The 20,521-nt window shown below is 48.2% G+C and overlaps 1 protein-coding gene across 22 annotated transcripts in view; it reads right to left on the reverse strand.

Annotated features, from left to right (window-relative positions):
- The window catches only part of Fnbp1 (formin binding protein 1), a 125,786-nt gene that overhangs the window by 51,920 nt on the left and 53,345 nt on the right, over positions 1–20,521 (reverse strand). For all 22 annotated transcript variants that reach the window (XM_075985755.1, XM_075985766.1, XM_075985759.1 and 19 more), the window contains exons 5-6: positions 6,795–6,857; positions 5,800–5,904 (exon numbers count right to left, since the gene is read on the reverse strand). In XM_075985755.1, coding sequence (XP_075841870.1) covers positions 5,800–5,904; positions 6,795–6,857 — 168 coding nt within the window. The remainder of the gene's footprint in view (positions 1–5,799; positions 5,905–6,794; positions 6,858–20,521) is intronic.

A 20,521-nucleotide genomic window follows, 5' to 3' on the forward strand; every position in this document is an offset into this window, starting at 1 on the left:
GACTGTTAGACAATGTAGCAACTGCGGATTGTTAGACAACGTAGCCAGTGACTGCGGATTGTTAGACAATATCCTGCCATGCACCCAGACATTATAGAAGAGATGCCAGTCACATGACAGGGTGGGGCTATTCACCCAGGCCTCCAATGGGCTTGATTTTAACGTGAGCACTTCGAAAACACTGCACTCTCTGCTGCGAAATATCAGTGCTAGGATTAAAAAAATTTGTGTGTGCCATCACCACCCTGGATTCCCAGTTTCATGTATAATGGAAGTTCATGGAGCTGCCCACACGTGATTGGCTCGTTAGCCCCCAGGATGCACCAGTGTGCTTCCGCAGTGCTGGGGTTCAGCGGGCACTACCATGCCTGACTATTACATGGGTGCTGGGGATCCAAACTCAGGTCCTCGTGCAAGTCCTTCATTCACTGAGCTAGCTCCCCAGTCCAAAAGGAGCCTAAGGGTTTGTGTCGGGGGAAGGATAAGATCTGTTTTTACTACAACCAGAAAATATATTCCAACATATGTTTGACTAAATGGATGAACCAACTGAAGCTGGTGGAGCCCAAATGCTGGCAGCTCCATCTATGCAAACAAAGGAGAGGCTAAAAGACAACTTCCGTGCTGTTGGTCCCTTCTCCTTAATCGTTGTGCTTCTGAGGAATCCAGCATCCAGGGGATATCCAAATCTACACCCCTGCCCAGAGAAATAGCCCTTTCGGGGAATTACTGGGCTCCTGGCCACAAGGCAAACGTCAACTGTGTCCTAAGGTGAGTGAGAACCTACGCACTAAGTCTGAACACATTACTGTGACAATCATGACTTAGAGCCACAGGAGGAGGGACAGTAATGTCTTCAGAAAGAGAAGGAGATTCAGTGCATACCTAGACCAGAAAGTCATGCAACTTTATACTACACATGCCCTGAGCCATCACACACAACCTAGCATCTAGACAAATGTATTCTGGGAGACATGACACAGCGTTAGATAGACTGTATGACTGGCTGCTAGGAACAGGAAGGTGAGTTGAGTCAAATATAATCAGGCCACTTAATCCTTTGTGGAAACTGGAAGAGAGACATCTGTGTTGAGTCAGAGACTGTCAGAAGCAGCAATGGAAAGTGGGTGTGGCCATGCACCCCTGAAATTTCAGCATTTAGGAGGTGGAAGCAGGAGGGGGCTAGCTTGGGCTATGCACAAAAACCTGTTTCAAAGAATAAAGCAAAGATAACAATGGGGAATTCAGCGAGAAAAGCTGACTTCATGTCTCCACATGGCCTGCAGTGGCCAGCGGGTTTCAGGTCACCTTCAAAGCAGAAAGACCTAAAATATTCAGTGTTTAAGGCATCAGTGCTTATACTTTGATGCTCATGGCTCCCAATTAGGGAGCCTCAGATTCCTGGTGAGGGTGGCCATGGCACTTTCAGAAAAATAACTAACCCCTGCTCCCTGTAGGGAAAGATAAATCAATGGAAATATGCAATTGAGGTAGTGTTGGGGGCTGTGGACCCCAGACCCTGAATTTCCTGTAAACAACTTGTTATGCTTGCAGCTGCTCTGAGCAAAACAACTTGTTTTCCAGTGTTTGCAGCTGCTCTGAGCATGAGACCCTCACGAGCTCCTGATGGCAGGGGAGTGGTTTCTGGTGGGTTTGGCTGGGGCATGGCTATCAGTTAAGGATCCCTATATCAGTTTCCCTGGACCACAATAAAGGGGGCATTCTTGTTTCAAGGATGACTCGTGTATAAAGGGGGCATTCTTGTTTCAAGGATGACTCGTGTCCCGGTTTCTCTGTCTATATGTGTATGTGTTTAAATTTCCAGCCTCTCTCCTGAGTCCGTAGTGCAGGCTGTACATGTAGTACAGGCGCTACAGGACCATAGTACATGTAGTAGAACGGAAGCGACAGGTGGAGGCCCTCAGTGCGATCAGGAACCAGGGATCACACTGGATCGGTTTGCTGGAGGGCAGCCAAGACAAAGCAAGCTCCACGTTCAGTGAAAATAAAAATCCACCAGGTTCAAAAAGGAGCAGATAGTGAAACATTGACTCAGGACTGGAGTGATGGCTCAGCAGTTAAGAGCCATTTTCTCTCACAGAGGATCTATGCTGCCTGTAACTCCAGCTGCAGGGGATCCAACACCCTCTTCTGGCCTCTGCAGGTCCCTAAACACACATGCACACACCCACACACATACACCATTGTCATAGAGAAGCATGGGTAGACATTTAAGAGACCACAAGAGCTGGTTATGTGGTGTGCGTCTCCAAGCTCAGCGACTGGGGAGGTTGAGGCAGGAGGAGAAGCAAGAGTTCAAAGACAGCCTGAGCCATGAGGTGGGACACCACCTCAACAAAAGGAAAAACAAAGGACAAAAACCAGAACCAGATAACTAGATAATTTCATCTTACAATTATTGTGGAAAAAAAGAGCAATCTTCTAAAACCTAAGTAAACTAAAACAGAAGGGAAAGGGAGATTGTATGAATTCAAGAGTAGGCATTCCTTCCTTTTTTTTTTTTTAAACAGAGTCTCATTATGCAGCCCAGGCTAGCCCCAAACTTTCATCTGTTTGTCCCCAGCTGCTGGGCTTACAGGCGTGGGCCGCCTCCTTCACCACAATGAAAACTCTTGAGTAAAATATGTTGAATGATTACTTTGCATCCTTAAAGAGACAGCAACATAGTCTAGCTGAGTTTAGCCCAGGATAATTAGTTCAAGGTAGGAAAGTGGATTAATGTAATCTACAGCATTAATGAATTAAAGGAAGCAGAAAATGATATTTGGTTAACAAACAAGCTTTTTTTTAAAAAAAAAAAACAGACATTTTGGAGGGCTGAAAAGCTACCTCAGCAGTTAAGAGCACTGGCTGTTCTTTTACAACGCTTGGGTTCAGTTCCCAGCACCCAGTGTGGCTCACAATTATCTGTAACTCCAGTTCCAGGGGACCTGATGGCCTCTGCTGGTCTCCAGAGGTCCTGTACACTTGGCACACAAACACACACTCAGGCAAACATCCATGCACATAAAACAGAAAAAAGATATTTTGGCAAAACAAGAAAAGAGGGACAGTTTCTTTTTTAAAAAGGCATATTAAAACCAGTCTTTTACTTTCTCTTCCCTTCCTCCCCCTCCTTCCTTTCATTTTCAATCAAGATCTCCCTTTGCCTAGCTGGCCTAGAGCCCGCAGCCAGCTTCCTGACTCCACCTCCCAAGTGCCGGGGTTAAGGCCTGTTTCATTACACTCTTCGTGGGAGAGATCTGAAGCACTCTCCATAATCAAGAAGGAGATAAAGAAACCCACAATGACTATGCTTTCTGTACAAGGAGGTCACAGGCTGCAGAGGAAGATAAGAAACACAAAGAAGAGGCACACATATAAGGGCAGTGGGCACAACTATAGCATTGGCTGCTGACGAAAGCCAAAACGGGGTCACCATGGAAGACTTGGGGCTCTGACATCCATATGTAGCCTATGGTCTAGACATCTGTGAATCAGTACCAATGATGCTTTAGGGATGGCTCAGTGGTTAAGAGCACTGGCTGCTCTCACAGAGGACTGAGGTTTGATTCCCAGCACCTGCACGGTGGTCCACAACCTCCTCTAACTCCAATTCCAGGAGATCTGATGCTTTGGCTGACCTCCATAGGCACAGGTATACAGGTGGTTCACAGCCTCCTCTAACTCCAATTCCAGGAGATCTGATGCTTCTGCTGACCTCCATAGGCACAGGTACACAGGTGGCAAACAGATACACAAGCAGGTAAAATATTCACACACAAAAATAAAAATAAATAAAAATATTTTAAAAAGAACATATATATTTGTACCACACATGACCCATAATAAATGGAGCTGACTTTGACTTCATTTACACTAGAGATTTTAAACATTCTTCAGTCTATCTTAGTTTTAATTATTGTTTAGAATTAGCATCTATCTATCTATCTATCTATCTATCTATCTATCTATCTATCTATCGAGATGGGATTTCTCTGTGTAGCACTGACTGTCCTGGAACTCACTCTGCAGACCAGGCTGGCCTTGAACTCACAGAGATCCACCTGCCTTTCCCTCCCTAGTGCTGATAATAAAGGTGCGTCAGCACCACCCAGCACCTTTATTTTTAATTATGTGTGTGAGTCTATTTGGGAACAAATGCATATGTGTCCACAGAGACCAGAGGCATGGGACCCCTGGAGCTGGATTTACAGGAGGAAGTTGTGACCAGTGTGGCGGGGGTGCTGGGAATCTCTCCAACTATTTGGTCTTTGGTTTGCTTTTTGAGACAGGGTTTCTCTGTATAGCCGTGGGTATACTGGAACTCTTTGTAGACCCGGCTGCCTTTGAATTCAGAGATTCATCTGGCTCTGCCTCCTGGGTGTTGGGATTAAAGGCACGCACCACCACAGACTGGCATATATATAAAAGATTTACTTCTGTTTATTTTATGTCCGTGCATCACATGCATGCAATGCCCACGGAGGCCAGAAGAGGTCGTCAGATCTCCTGGGTTTAGAATTACATATGGTTTTAAGCAGCCATGTGTGTGCTTTGACTCCTACCCAGGACCTCTGGAAGAGCAGCCAGTGCTCTGAAATACTGAGCCATCTCCCAGGTCCCGTATTTTTCAAATTTCCAAGACAGAGCCTCATATGTCCTAGACTGGCATCAAGTCCACTGTGCAGACCTTGATCATCGACCCTCCTGCCTCCACTCCCAAGTGCTGGGGTCACAGGTATGTATACCATTTTCAACTAGGTAACATTTTAAAAGTCTGAAGAGGGGCTGCCAGGTAAAAGGGAACTTAATGATTCCTAGGACCCACATGGCAGAAAGAAGGAGCCCCTCTACAAAGCTATTTCTGAGGGCGACACATGAGAGCTACTTGTCACAAAAACACTCATACACAATGTAAAAAAGAACATTTAAACAACACTTCAGACATGACTAGCTAGTAGGAATTTATAAGTATGGTCACTTAATCAAAATATGAATGTCTTTTGGTAAAGTAAAAATCGACCCCACGATGTCAAGAATATGCATTTTAGCATATTAAAGTAATAAAAAAGCCATATATCCCTCCATCCTTACGGAGATATTCCCCACGCAAGGCATCTTGAACTCATCTGGCAGAGCCAAGCAGCACCACAGAAAAAGCAGAGCTTTTCCAGAGAGAAGCACAGACTGCGATGCCCAAATGGCCCTGGGCACCATGAATAAATGCCACTATTAGCAGCATGATTGTGTTTACACTGTCGTGATGACTTTCATAAAAAGAAAAGAGGCTTCTAGGGAAAAAACACACACACTGGGCTTGGGAAGACAAGGGCGCACTTTATATTTGAGCCACTGAGAGGAAATCTCCCGCCGACTTCCAAATGCCTCCCTCACCCGGCCTCCTGGGTATCAGCCCAGAAGAATCCATGACACAGCTGGACAGAGGGTCAGCCTTTCTGAAGGTCTGGAGCTGCCGGCTTCTCCCACAAGCTGGGCTTCGGCTCCTCAGACACCGAACTCGGCCTCTGACGAGCCACTAAGGAAGGCCTCCTGAACCACTCCTGTTGTGACGTGTCCAGGTCTCCCCATTACCAGGGGGGTGACTAAGCAAATCACCTCAGGCCTGGTTTTTCCCCCAGTGTGGACTTCTGGTCCCCATGGCGATGACACAAAACGAAACCCTGTCCCCAGCAAGTACCCTCTTGTGGTTATACCAGGAAGAGGAAGCTGAGGCCAGGCCTCCCCAGTGGCAGCCTAGGAAGCACGCTCCAGGGAAGCGAGACCGAGTCCCCTCACCTTTTCCACGTCGGCTTTGGTCACATTGATGTCAGCGTCCATCTTCTCGAAGTACTGCTGGGCGCGGTCGGCCTCCTTGCAGTCCCGCTCGAAGCGCCTCTTACTCTGCAGACAGAGCACAGCCAGGCAGTGATCATCCACCCACTCTGCCTCCTCTAGAGGGACCCCCGCGGGTGTCCTCCCAGAACCCATCCACCACGCCATCAATTCCCGAAGTGACTTCCGCATTTGTCCACGTTACAGTGACCCCTCTCTAGTGGAGGATTTACCTGCCTCCACTTGAGCACTTTTTATGAGTGTGTGTCCCTGCTTTTGTGCACACGTGTGTGTGTGTGTGTGTGCACAGAGAGGTCAGAGGTCAACACGGGACATCTTCCTCCATCACTCTCCGCCCTAAGATTTGTTTTCATTCTGATTGCATGTGGCTGTGTGTGCGTCTGAGAGGAGTGCCGGCACCTTCAGAGGCCAGAGGTGTTGGGCCAGGAGCACCCAACATGGGTGCTAGGTGAGTTTCGCCCCACTGGGCGCTGGGTCCTCAGGGAGAGCATCAGGTGCTCTTGATTGTTGAGCCATTATCTCTCCAGCTCATATACTTGGCTTTCAGAGAGATCTCTCTCACTGAGTCTGTAGCTTGCTGATATGGCTATGCAGGCTGACCAGCCAGTGAGCCCCTGAGATCCTCTTGTCTCTGCCTCCCCAGTGCTGGAATTCTATGCACCCAGCTTTATAAGTAATGCCGGGGATCCGAACTCAGGTCCTCGTGCTCCTGTGGCAGACGCTTTACCCACTGAGCCAACTCTTTTCAAGCATTTCTGGCTCAGCACTTTGCTTGCCATAACAGTTCTAGGAGCAAACTAATGAAGTGCAAATGAGAAAAAGTTAGGCTCCTTAGTGGTTTTTGCTTGGATTTTACTTACTGAGCCATTCAAGCCCTATGAAGACTGAAGAGAGACTCTCTAGGGAGATACTGGCTTAGCGGCCAGCTTCCCACTTACCGACTCCAGTTGCTTCCAGCACGTCTCGATGTGCTGCTGGGCCTTCCGTCCATCATGGAAGTTCTGTGCAGGAGGAAAAAGAGCAGGGTCAGCCCCTACACGCCTCATACTATTGCAGTAAAGCTTAAGTAGCTTTAAAGACTTATGTTTACATTCTATGTGTGGCTGCTTCCCCTGCATGCAGGTCTGTGCACCATGGGTGTGCAGTGTCCATGGAGGCCTGAATAAGGCACCAGATCCCTTGGGGCTGCAGTTACAGATGGCGGTGAGCCAAAGTGTGGATACTGGGATCCAAATTCAGGTCTTCTGCAAGAGCAGCAACTGCTTTTCACTGCTGAGCCGTCTTTCCAGCCCCATAGTAGCCTGCAGGTACCATCTCAGTGGACGTGTATCTGCCTAGTATGTGTGAGGCCTCGCAAAGCATGCCTGTAGTCCAGCACCTCTGTGCTTGAGGCAGGAGGATCTCCACGAGTTCAGGCCAGAGTAGAGTGGGATCTTGATCTCAAAAAAACAACCAAAGTTTAAATAATAGACAAGTTAAAGGGAAATGAAAACAAGACTGGCTGCAAAGTTCCTTTTAAGGTTTTAGACATAGCAATATTGAATGTGAAATTGCACACGGCTTGCAAAAACAACAGCACCACCTTACTGAGATGGGCAGCCATCATACCGGGAAACATGGCACACTTCTTTAATCCCAGCACTTGGAAGACAGAGGCAGGAGGATGTCTGTGAGTTTGAGGACGGCCAAGACTGCATAATGAGACCCTGTCTTAAGAGAAAAACAGACAGCAATCATAGGGGTCATTTTTCGAGCGGCAGTGAATTCCCATGTTACAGCTGCCCCTCCAATGAACAAAAAAATCGTATTTCTTAGCTGTCACCCCCCAACCTCTCCTGACTTAGGAAACCAGTCCTGCGCCTCTGTGAATCTGCTTCTTCTGGATATGTCACGTAATGGAACCACAAAGGCTGAGGAATCTTGTGATTGGCAGGATACTAATATTTTATTTATGTTATCATTCACATGCAGGATGCTTTTAACATTCATCCTGCTGTAGCATTTATCTGTCTATCAATTCTTTTTTCTGACTGAATAACGTTCTGCTGAGTAGATGTACCACGGTCATGCATCCATTCATTGGTTGGTAGTCTAGGGAGAATATAAACATTGATGCTTTGAGCACTGCTGTGAGCTTTGTGTGAAGAGACATCACATCTTAGAATTTTTAAAAATGGTAGCTTTTAAAAAATAATTTATTTTCGTGTGCATTGGTGTTTTGCTTGAGCGTATGTCTATGTGAGGGTGTTAGATCTCCTGGAACTGAAGTTACAGACAGTTGTGAGCTGCCATGTGGGTGTTGGGAGTTGAACCTGGGTCTTCTGGAAGAGTAGCCAGTGCTCTTAACCACTGAGCCATCCCTCCAGCCCCTCTGAAAATGTTTTATTATTGTGTTTAGGTTGTATATGATGTGTGTGGTGGGGTTGTGGAGGCCAGAGGACAGCTTGCCAGTTTGTTCTCTTTCCAATGTGCAGATCCCTGGGGACTAAACTGCATTGCTAGTCCTAGAGTCTTTTCCAGCGGGCATGTGACAGCTATTAACCTCCAAGAGCCCCAGGGAGCTGGATCAGGACAAGCTGCAGAAGGGGAAGAGATGGACTTAGTGAGGGGGACAGGGGCTCGGGGGTCTGACTGAGCGTGAGACTGTGGGTGGCTCTGAAAAGGGAAGACTCTGGGATGGAGATTATTACCTAGTAACACTGCAGGTGGGAGGACTTTCACCCAAACTCTACAAGCACTCTAACACTGGCCCCACGGCACCACAATGGGTGTCTTTTGATTGGTCGAGCCACTGGGAGTACAGGATCAGATCCGAATTAACAAGAAGGCCTGGGTCTTCGAGGTAGCTCAGTGGATAAAAGCGCTTGCTGTAAGGACTGAAGCCCAGGGTTCGATCCCGGAGTCCCACGTGGTGGAAGGAGACAACCAATTTCTGAAAGTTGTCCTCTGACCTCTGTGCATGTGTGATCCAAGTGTGTGCACATGTCCTGGGTCCTGGGCTCTGAACTACAGAGAACTTATTGGGTTCTACATGGCAGGAGGAGAAACCAAATCCACAGAGCTGCCCTCTTGCACACCGTGACACGCACCCCCCCCCCCATGCCCAATAAATAAAGTTGTTTTTTTCCTTTCTTTCTTTCTTTCTTTCTTTTCTTTTCTTTTCTTTTTTTTTTTTTAAGTCCAGGATGACCCTGCGTTTGGCCTGAATTTCAGAAGGAGAAGCCATGGTGTGAGGAGGGTAATTTTAAGACTGGTATTTCTAGAAGACTCTAAAGTCTGGTCCAGTGTGGCCTGGGTCTGAATGCTGGGAAGGGCTGGCATGAAGCCTCATCATAAGGTGGGTAGTTAAAGCTGGGAGACCACCAAGGATGAACGCTTTGGAAAAAGAGAACACTATAGATAGACAGAGGAAATGGTGTCTCTCACTCAGCACCCTGAAATCCCCCGTTCCCTTTAACAAATTTCTGCCAGACAATAATCGGATCAGTGGACCTTGTCTGCATGGCCAGAGGCTGCAGGGTCTGTTCCGGCTAAAGGGCTCTGCCCTCTGGGGCTGATTAAATTTGTTGCCTGCAGCTGCCCGGACAGTGTGGCTTCCAGTTTGGCTGAGACTCTGGACCAAAAACACAGTAAACTCTGAGCTCCTACAGGGTTTGCCCTTGACTTGGAGGACAAGGGACAGTAGCAGTTCCCCACCTGGTTGTCCTGGTAAATGTCCTTAGGTGTCCAGACACACATGCACCTCTGGGGAGGTCAGAGGTTAAAGTTAAGTGTCTTCTTCCGCCATTTTCCACCTTAGTTTTTGAGAACCTGGAGCACATTGGTTCTGCTAGACTGGCTGGTCAGTGAGCTCTCGGGACCTGGCCACTTCTGCTTCCTGTCCCTGGGTTATAGGTGTGCAGCGCCATACTGGGATAAAGACACGGGAGCTAGGAACCCAAACTCAGGTCCTCATGCTTAGGACGCAAGTGGCTAACCACTGAGCATCTCTGAGATCTCTAAACGCCCCTTTAATAGCCCGTCCCTTGTTACCCAGTCTGAGGCCTGCTTCTTCACAACGAGGTACGCTGGATGGCACTGACTCACAGAAAATACCAGGTATCCAACATTCAACCCCTGAGCCATACTTGAGCCCCCCCCCCAGTCAGACCTACAATTCAGAAGAGTCCTGGGACAGCCAGGCACCAGGGAAGGCTGAGGAGGGGACAAGAGCAGCCTTTTGTCAAAACAATGATACTTTATTGTAAGGGTATGTGTTCTTGTCTCCAGAGGTCAAGTGTCACCGTTCTGGGTTCTTCTGCAGTTAAGTTCTGACCATCCTGCAACATTTTTTAAAGATTCAATTTTTTTTTAATTTTAATTTTATGTGTCCAAGCATTTTGTGTGCATATATTTTGTGTATCACTTGCAAGGAGGTCAGAAGACTTTGGAATCCCCTGGACTGGAGTTATAGATAGTATGAGCTTTTATGTGGGTACCAGGAACCGAATCCAGGTCCTCTGCAGATGCTCTTAACTGGGAAACCATTGCTCCAGCCCCATCCTTCATTTTTTAAGTCTCTACAGCCCAAAGGCCTTGTCCCTTGGGCCTTCACTTTTTAATCTCACAATGGTCACAGAGGGTGGGGGAGTCAGAGCCCAAGACTGAGAGTAAAAGAGCCAGGGGCAAGGTTGAGGGAGAACCATGCAGTTGACTGATTGCCGCGTACCAACACACACACACACACACACACACACACACACACACACATACACACACACACACCCTGCTGGGGAGGACAGGAAGCTATGAACAGCTCTGTAGAAAGGAAGGAGAGGAGGCCAGGAAGAAGGCAGAGGGATGTCCTCAGGGGAAGAGAGAGGCAGACAGGAAGGAAATAGAGTCCTTTTCAGACCCGGAGAGCTAACCATGCAGTCAGAACACTTAGGGGTCTTTAAGTTTCCTACTGAGGCCTTCTCTCTGCAGAACAGCTGTTCCCACTTCCCAAGCAGGACAGCAGCGTTCTGTGGCCTTCTGGAAAGTGATTTGTGAGTCAAAGACAAAGCCAATAGGTGGTAGACAAATGCAATTCTTAACTCCGTAGGCTGAGGCAGGAAGATGGTGGTTCAAGGCCTGCCTGGGCAACTTAGTATAACCCTGTCTCAAGGTAATAAGTAAAAAGAGGGTTGGAGGTTTGTCTCTGCCCAGTTCTTAATCTGGAGGTCGCGACCCTTTGGGGAGGGTGAATGACCCTTCACAGGGGTCACACATCAGATATCCTACATATTAGATATTTACATTATGATTCATAACAGTAACAAAATTACAATTATGAAGTAGCAATGAAATAATTTTATGGTTGAGGTCACCACAACATGAGGAACTGTATTACAGGGTTGCAGCATAGGAAGTTGAAAATTACTGGCCTCATGGTAAAGGGCTTGCTTACCTGGGCTCGGTGCCCTGTACCACCCCCTAAGACAAATACATGCAAATAAAAATAAAGCAGATAAGCAAATAAGCAAGTTAAAATGAAAAGTTGGGGTTGGAGGGACGGCTCAGCAGTACCGTGCCTGCAGAGGACCCGAGTTCAGTTCCTAGCACCCATGCCAGGTGGCTCACACTGCCCAGAAATCCAGCTCCAGAGGCTGCAGCACCCTCTTCTGGGCCCCTGCAGGTACTATACTCATGTGCACAGACACACAATTTCAAAACAATAGAAATAGCCAGGTGTAATGGAATACACCTTCAATCCTAGGGATTGGGAGGCAGAGGCTGGTGGGTCTCAGTTTCAGGCCAGCCTGGGCTATATAGTGAGATCCTGCCTCAATAAACAAACAAACAAATAAATAAATAAATAAATCTTTTCAAAAAATTTATATTGGTTAATTCTGATTAAAAACCCAGACAGGCTGGGTGGTGGTGGCACACGCCTTTAATCCCAGCACTCAGGAGGCAGAGGCAGGCGGACCTCTGTGGGTTTGAGGCCAGCCTGGTCTACAAGAGCTAGTTCCAGGACAGACTCCAAAGCTACAGAGAAACCCTGTCTCGAAAAAAACCAAAACACCGCCCCCCCAAAAAAAAACCCCACAGGAAATTCCCTGGCCATCCTCTATATAAGTGTGTGGGAATTGCATGTGTGCTGGTGCCGTGTACCAAACAGGCTGGTGGTTGGGGGCAATCTCCTTTGAAGACACCTCAATTCCCAAGACACATACATTCCCATGATTAACCAAACACCTGAACATGGCAGTAGGCACACAGGAGGCAACGTTCGTTCTAGTCTTTCTCCTGGAGGGTGTGCCCCCGACTCCCGAGAGCCCTGCGCCCTCCTCAGCACCCAATGCCTGCCTGACCTTAAGCGGGTGTGTGTGTGTGTGTGTGTGTGTGTCACCAGCTCCAGCTGGCTCCCTGGGGGGAAAACAGTGCTTTGAACAGCTAGGAAAGTTAAACAAGCGCAGATCTGCCAGATGCGTTTGTTGTTTACGAACAAACAATGGCCAGGCGCTTCTCCTCTGGACAGTGGGAGAGTGTGTCCGAACCGTGCCTGCTCATCTCTAAAGAAAGAGGGATTGTTCCCAGGACAAAGATGCAAGGGCAGCTTTGGGGCCTGGGATGAAGTCACCACCGCTCTTCCCTCCTGTCAGAAAAGGGACAGGAAATACCGTCTCTGGGGACCCAGAGGAATGCTAGCTGCTCTCCCTGTAATAAGATGCTTTGGGTCTCTTTTTAAAAACACAATAACAAACTAAGAAGAAAGAAAAGGAAAGAAAAAAAATAAAAGAAAAGAAAGAGAAGAGCCGAGTGGTATCCTAGGTCACCTACAAGTATTATTTTCATTTCGGTTTTCGTTTGTCTTTTTTGGTTGTTAGGGTTTTTTTGGCAGGGGGGGGGGTATTTTGTTTTGTTTTGAGACAGGGTCTCTCTGCAGCCCTGGCTACACTGGAACTCACTCTGTAGACCAGGCTGGCCTTGAACTCAGAGATCCACCTGCCTCTGCCTTCCTAGTGCTGAGATGAAAGGAGTGTGCTACTTCACCCAGCCCTCAGTTCAGTTTTGAGTCTGTACAGGAGAAACATCCTTCAGAGAATGGGCTAACTCAGTGGGTAAGGCACTGGGCAAGCGTGAGGACCCGTGTTCAGATCCCCAGCGACCCCTGGAAAGCTGAGGCAGGGAAGGGAGGAGCCCTGGGACGCACTGGCCAGCCAGCCTAGTCAAACTGTCAGTGAGGGATGCTGTATCCAAAAATAAGGCGGTGAGCAATATAGGAAGGCACCCAAAATATGACTTCTGCATGTGCATGAATGGAAGATTAAAAAAGAGAAAAAAACAATCTAAATATCATTGGGGGTCTCACACATTTAATCCCAGCACTTGGAAGGCAGAGGCAGGTGGATCTCTGAGTTTGAAGCCAGCCTGGTCTACATAGAGAGTTGGATAGCTAGGGCTACATAGTGAGACCCTATTTCAAAAAAACACTGGATGGCGGGGCGGTGGTGGCGCACGCCTTTAATACCAGCACTCAGGAGGCAGAGGCAGGCGGATCTCTGTGAGTTCGAGACCAGCCTGGTCTACAAGAGCTAGTTCCAGGACAGGCTCCAAAACCACAGAGAAACCCTGTCTTGAAAAACCAAAAAAAAAAAAAAAAAAAAAAAAACCTGGATGGTGTGGCTTGAGCCTGTAATCCTGACATTTGGGGGGTGGGGTAAAGTGGGGTGGGTGGGGCGGGGGCTGAGGCAGGAGATTGCTAAATTTGAGGCCAGCCTTGGCTACCTACATAATGAGTACCAAGTCAATCAAGACATCCAGACAAAGACAGTCCCCAAACAGTAATAAAACCCAGCAGAGAACAACTGGAATCCAGAGAAAAGCAAGTGTCGGCTCACAGGGGAACGAAGGTGACATTTCTGTGGTGACTTTATAGCCCTGCAGGCTGACATGCACCTACCACTCGCGCTGCAAGGAGACGAGGCCCTCTTTATACCCAACCACCGATGGTTAGAAAAGCAAACCAGAGCACTGTTGTGGAAACAGCCACTTAAACACAAACCAGGGAAAATGAAAAGACTACACTCACTCTGTCCCGGGAGCAGTCACTCGTCTGGAATCTTAAACACAGCTCGGATTCCAGACGGAAACAAAAGGGGACATAGAGACTTTAAAGGGCAAAGACAGAAGGGGCCCCAGACAGCACGTGTGGGTGGGCTCCTTGGATTGGCAGGGCTTTAGACAGGGCCTGACTATGTAGTCTAGCTGGTCTTGAACCCTCTACCCCCCGCCTCAGCCTCCCTAGTGCTGGAATGACGAGTGTGTACAGCCCTGGCTCCCTTTGGAATCTGACTGCAAATCTGTGGGGTGTGGGCTGATGTGGGTCAAAGTGATAACACCTTGGGGAAGCCGATCAACCCGCCCATCTGGTGCTACGAACTCCACCTAAACCCTAAAAGAGAACCGCAAAAACGGATACAGCCAAGCATTCTGCTATCAGTTCGTAAGGACTATGCTCCGGAATCCATAGATTAAAAGTCCTTCAATGCGGGCATTTCAGGTCTCATAAGGACACCTACCTCGTCACGCTCAGGGGAGTGCCTAACCTACCACACTGATCCACAAGGCATGGTTTGGGTCTGCCTTGGCCAATGGATGAGGCTGGGTTTCCTGGCTTTATTTCTCTAGCTGCCCCTTTGTCCTTGGCTCCCCCCTGTTTTCTGGATAGGTGTCCCACCCAGAAAGCTCCAACCTAGCACCCACACACTGTGTTTAGTCTCCCCTGCAAAGTCATCCCTGTGTGCACATGCCTTAAGGCCCGATCCTCGCAGACCCTAGGTTAACTCCAGTGAGTCAAGGACCTTCCCAGACTCCGAGGACATTTCTCCCCATCTCTTCCAGGAGCACAAAGCTGCTGCTTCTAGGTCAAAGCAAGCACCTCCATGATGGGTTTATGGGGGTGCCAGGTAGAAAAGAGAAACCTCCAGTGCCGCATGGCTGAAAGGTCATCTTGTCAAATTCCGTCACCCACCAGAGGACAAGTACGGGCCCAGGCGCACGCGGTGACGGTCTAGAGTGACACCAGAGTGCGCCATGCCTGAAGCTCATTAGATCCAAGACAGAGCATAGAGAGAGGATGCGGGAGAAGGGCAGCCCGGGATAACCTTGGAACAGAGGCGAATGAAATGCATGGTTGAGTCCCAGAGGCTGGGGGATGGCCCTCTGCAGTGATGAGCAACCTACAGATACTCTGAGGTGCCATATCTGAGCCTGAATTAAGGAAAAGGAAGAGGGAAACTGGGCCTTGACCTTGGACGGTCTTCAGAGGTGAGCGTGAGTGCCCGAATCACTAGAAGGGTAGTTAGTGGCACTCTTGGATCGGCGTGATGGGAAAGACAGTCTGGTGACTGCCAAGTACAGGACACACTGGACGAGGAACAGCTGGGAGTGGGACAGGCTTGGCAGTGACTAAAACACAGAGCCAGGTAGTTGCTTTGCTGACTCCAGGGCCAGCATGGAAGCAGAGAGCTGAGGGAAGAGGTGCAGTGTCATCCTCTAGGTGACACAGGGACGATGAGTGGAGAAAAAAAATCTAAGCTCAGAACATTTACTGACCCACCAGGACTGTATGATGGACAAGAGATAGGGGCTCTAGCTCAGAAGTAGAGCATTTGACTAGCATGCCTTAGGTCCTAGGTTCAAACCCAGTATTGTCAGAGAGGGAGAGAGGAAAACAAAGGAGAGAAAGGGAGCGAGGAAGAGGGGAGAGAAGAAGGGAGGCAGGGAAAGAGAGAAGGAACGTCCTGGTCGTTTTTTAAGCACATAAAATCAAGGAAAAAATGTAAACATCCTGTCAAGGAAGCCTGTTGCTCCAATAAACAATGATGCTTACACTTCTTTGGCTCATGCGATGGGTGTGGCTCAGTGGCCCGGGCTCCATCCCCAGCTCCCTATATATGGGGAAAGCTGCTGCTTGTTTACCATCCTGGCTCTTAGGAGGGACAGGCAGAAGGATCAGGGGCATCTTTAGCCTTTAGTGACTTCAAGGCTGGCCAGGACTGTCAAAAGACCCTCCTTAAAGCAAACCAAACAATCAAAACCAATAAAAAAAAGTCTCAGGGAAAACGGTTAATGATCTAAACACTTCCGGCCCTCTGCAGGTGTCTGCCGAACTTGTGAAAGCTTCTAAAGCCACTAAAGGCATCCATAATTGCTTCCTCTACGACTTCCTAGAGAGTTACTGGGGAAAGCAATGCTCAGCACCTGGTGATCGATGAAGCTGATTTTCCAGCTGCAGAGGGAAGCGTGCCTGCCGCTCTGCTCAGGCTGGTGAGACCATCTGGGCTCCTCAGTGGAAGCCCCACATCTCTACAAATTCCTTCCAAGAGATTAATGGGTTTCACTGTGCTGGACCCCAGATGGACACAAAAGCAGAGCTCAACCAGCTTCTAAAACTCCAGTGAGTCCCCGCACTGCACAAATGTCGCCAATGGCACTATCTGTCATCTACTCAATGACCTAGACCTCAGATAAGCTAGTCCAGGTCTCACTGACGGGTTCAGAGAAGCCTGGAACCCGATCTGTAACTCTGCTGGAGACTGTTAATCTAATACATGAACTGAGGACCATAAACCAGGAGGCTGAAAGTGCTCCTGCTTTGAGCTCGGCTTCCTGGGAATTCAGTGGGGTAGGAAGGCAATCTCACCTCCCACAAAGGAAAGCGTTAGGCTAGGTGCAGGGGGGGGGCAAGTCCCCTAACCCAGGTGCAGTGGGACAAGCCCGCTAACCCAGGTGGACAGGAATAAGTCGGTTAACCCAGGAGCAGTGGGACAAGCCCGCTAACCCAGGTGGACAGGGACAAGCCCGCTAACCCAGGTGGACAGGGACAAGCCCGCTAACCCAGAAGCAGTGGGGTTAAAAAGAGCTGAATATAGAATAGTTTAACTAATCTAAACCAGTCAGAACCAGTAAGCTACAAATCAACAAAACAATAAAAAGTACTGCCGGGCGGTGGTGGCACACGCCTTTAATCCCAGCACTCGGGAGGCAGAGGCAGGCGGATCTCTGTGAGTTCGAGACCAGCCTGGTCTACAAGAGCTAGTTCCAGGACAGGCTCCAAAACCACAGAGAAACCCTGTCTCGAAAAACCAAAAAAAATAAAATAAAATAAAAAAAATAAAAAGTACTTAAGCAATAAACAAACTGGACCGGACACACACCTCAGAGTAGAAGCTATAAATTCATTTATGAATGAATGGCTAGAACAGAAAGATCTGATTATTAAAACAATCCGTTTTCCAGAGGACACACAGAAAACAACTAAGAGAATTGAGGGTGTAAACTACGGTACATTGAGATGGCTCAGCCAGCACGTTAAAGATGCCTGCTGCACACATCTGGTGCCCTACTTCAATCCCTGTATCTACATAAAGTGGAAGGAGAAAACAGACTTCAGGAAGCTGTCTTCCCACCAGCAGAGCCCTGCAAACCAGTGCCATCCAGCTTCTAAGACAGACTGAAGTGTCTGTGGGGTCTTGTTCTGATCATAGCAGAAACCAGGGAATAATATCTTCTGACCTGTACCACTAAGGAAACTCGGGGACCTGGAGAAGGTCTGCAGGCAGGGGCTGCACCGTACAATCTGTGGCCTTGTGGGTAAGCTAGGAAAACCACTAATGAAGTCAAAGCATGCGGGCAACGCTTAGCCCTGAGGTCCAGGCTGCCTGGGTGTCACCCCCAGCTGGACCTTGTGTGACCCCACAGACCCACACCGCCTCCCTATGCTCCAGGCTCCTGAGCATTGGATAACATCACAGACCTCATACTGGGGAGGGTTAACCTGAAGTCACAGCCAATGTCAGTTACTGCTCTAAAAGTGAGTGCAGGGCTAATCAACCTCCCAAACCATCAGTATACCAACAAACCGGATGTAACCCTTTCAACTTTTTGATCTCACTATGTAGCCCTGGCTACCTTGAAACTTGCTATGTAGACCAGGCTGGCCTCAAACTCACAGAGACTGGTCTGCCTCTGGCTCCCAAGTGCTGGGACTAAAGGTGTGCACCACCACACCTCGCTGTTTTTGAGTCAGAATCTCTTGCAGCTCAAGCTGGCCACAAACTCACTGTGCAGCCAAAGAAAATCTTGAGTCCATGATCTTCTTTCCTTTCTCTCCCAAGCAAGTTCCATGGCACTGCCTTTTTTATTCTATTTTTAAAATTTATTTTGTATCCATGTGTGTGTGCACATCCTGTGTGTGGAGGTCAGAAGACAACATGTAGGAGTCCGGTCTCTTCTTCCACAATGTGAGTCTTGAAGACCAAACATTAGGACTAAGGGCTGAGGTCTTATCCACTGAGCCGGCTTGGGCTCTCGCTGTCTCTCTCTCTCTCTCTCTCTCTCTCTCTGTCTCTCTCTGTCTCTCTGTCTCTCTCTCTGTCTCTCTGTCTCTCTCTCTGTCTCTCTGTCTCTCTCTCTCTCACACACACACACACACACACACTTTTTGAGGCAGTGTCTTGCTAAGTATTCACTTTCATCCTCCAATCTGTAATACTCCTGCCTCAAACCCCCCCACTCCAATGCTGGGATTAAGGGCCTGTGTGACCACATGGAGTTATGCATTCCTTCAGAAGAATGGTGGCTAAGCTATAGGAAAGAAGAGAAGACATCACAACACCACATATGAAAATACCACAAATATGTATTTGCTAACAGACACTCTTTCTAGTATTTCTTGAGATTTCGCAATGTACTTAAATGTCAGTCTAATTTAACTGCAGTCGGCTTCAACAAATAGAGTTGTGTTTGCAGATCCTCCTGACAGACCGTATGACTCCCAGGCCTGGACTAGGGACTGGGGACACTCCTTAAAAACAAAAGGAGGCTTCAGTAAGTAACAGCACTGGCTGCTCTTGCAGAGGAGATAGGTACAGTTCCCAGCACCCACGTGGTAGCTCAGTCTGTGACTTCTGTTCCAGGGGATCCCGTACCCTCTTCAGACCACTTTGGGGACCAGGTACATAAACATAGGCAGGCAAAACACTCATACACATAAAATAAAAAAAGTCTGTTTTTGTTGTTGTTGTTGTTTTGAAACAGGATTTTTCTGTATAGTCCTGGCTATCCTGGAACTTGCTCTGTAGACCAGGCTGGCCTCAAACTTGAGAGATCACCAGCCTCTAACTCCCAAATTCTGGATTAAAGGTGTGTGCCACAATACCTTCTTAAATAAATCTTAAACAAAACAAAAACAACTTTTTAAGTGACATGATTTGAGTGCTGGATGCTCTCACAGAGGACCTGAGTTCAGTTCCCAGCACCCATGTCAGGTGGCTCAGCTCACAACAGCCTGTTAGCTCCATTTTCTAGTGGATCAGATTCCTTCCTCTCTCTGGCTTCAGGGGGCCTCTGCACACATGTGGTATAAACACAAACCAACTGTCTCCGACTCTGTCTCTCTCTTTAAAAACGTGCCAAAGCTGTGGACATGGTGGCCCATACCTTTAATTCCAGCACTCAGAGGCTGAGGAGGCAGTTATCTGTGAGGCCATCTGGTCTATATATAGTGAGTTCCAGACAGCTAGCGTGGTTACAGGCAGAAACCCTGCTGACTCAAAAAGCAAAAAACATAAACAAAACATTGCAAAGCAAGGGAAGGTGAAGTGGGAGAGGCCAGAGGAACCTGGTAATTGAAGTGAGGAGGATGGGAAAGTCTGCTAGGAGAAGGAAACTTTCATTCAGTAGAAACAGGCCCTGAGGTATGTGGCAAAGGCTTTCTGAGGGAGAAAACCCTGCACAAAGACCCTGAGGTCAGAGCACAGAGTAGCCAGCCAGGAACTACACAGCTGGAGGAGAGGGATGGGGGAGGGGTGCTGCTTGCGGCACTTCCCATTTTCTGACTCAGCCCTCCGAAAGGACACCTGCTAAGGAGGGAAAAGCAGTTTCAGTTTGGGGAGCCTGCTACAGTGCTAAACTGTGGGCAGAGGGGGCCAGTGGCAAGAGCACAGCAGAGCCCTAAACAGGATAAAGACGGAAAGCTTTGCAAAGGTCAAGTGAGTTCACAAGCAGGGCAACAGGCCAGGCCGCCGCCAGAGCCCGTGTATTTATTTTATCTTTATACTGCTCGGTTCTGTCCACTGCTTCCCAGCTGTTTCCCAAAATACAATGCCTTTAATCCCAGCCCTCAGGAGGCAGAGGCGGGCGGATGTCTGAGTTCGAGGCCAGCCTGGTCTACAGAGTGATTTTTCAGTACAACCAGAGAGATACAAAGAAACCCTATCTTAAAAAACACAAACAAGCAAAATGCCTTTCTTGCTGACTGGTTCAGTAGAGAATGTTGTAAAGCTTAGGACTCCAACACACAGCTGGTTCCTTGATCTTGGAGTTGTGGACATGCGGGTCAGCTAAGTGGATGCGACGAGAGGCCTAACAAGTGGGCCCTGTGAGCTTCCACTGATGGGACACCAACTACAGGCTCAGGTAAGAAGCTCAGCAAATAAAGGAATCAACTCCTTCAAGCTGTCTTCTGACCTCTAAACATACATCATGACATGTATTAGTATACTCACGTAATAGACACACACACACACACACACACACACACGCACACGTTGGCCTTGAATTTCCAACCTGCTAGCCTCTGCCTTCCACGCACACCATCACACTGGATTCTGATTTTATTATATATATTTTATGT

This window comes from Microtus pennsylvanicus, chromosome 9 (genome assembly GCF_037038515.1).
Source record: "Microtus pennsylvanicus isolate mMicPen1 chromosome 9, mMicPen1.hap1, whole genome shotgun sequence".
NCBI lineage: Eukaryota > Metazoa > Chordata > Mammalia > Rodentia > Cricetidae > Microtus > Microtus pennsylvanicus.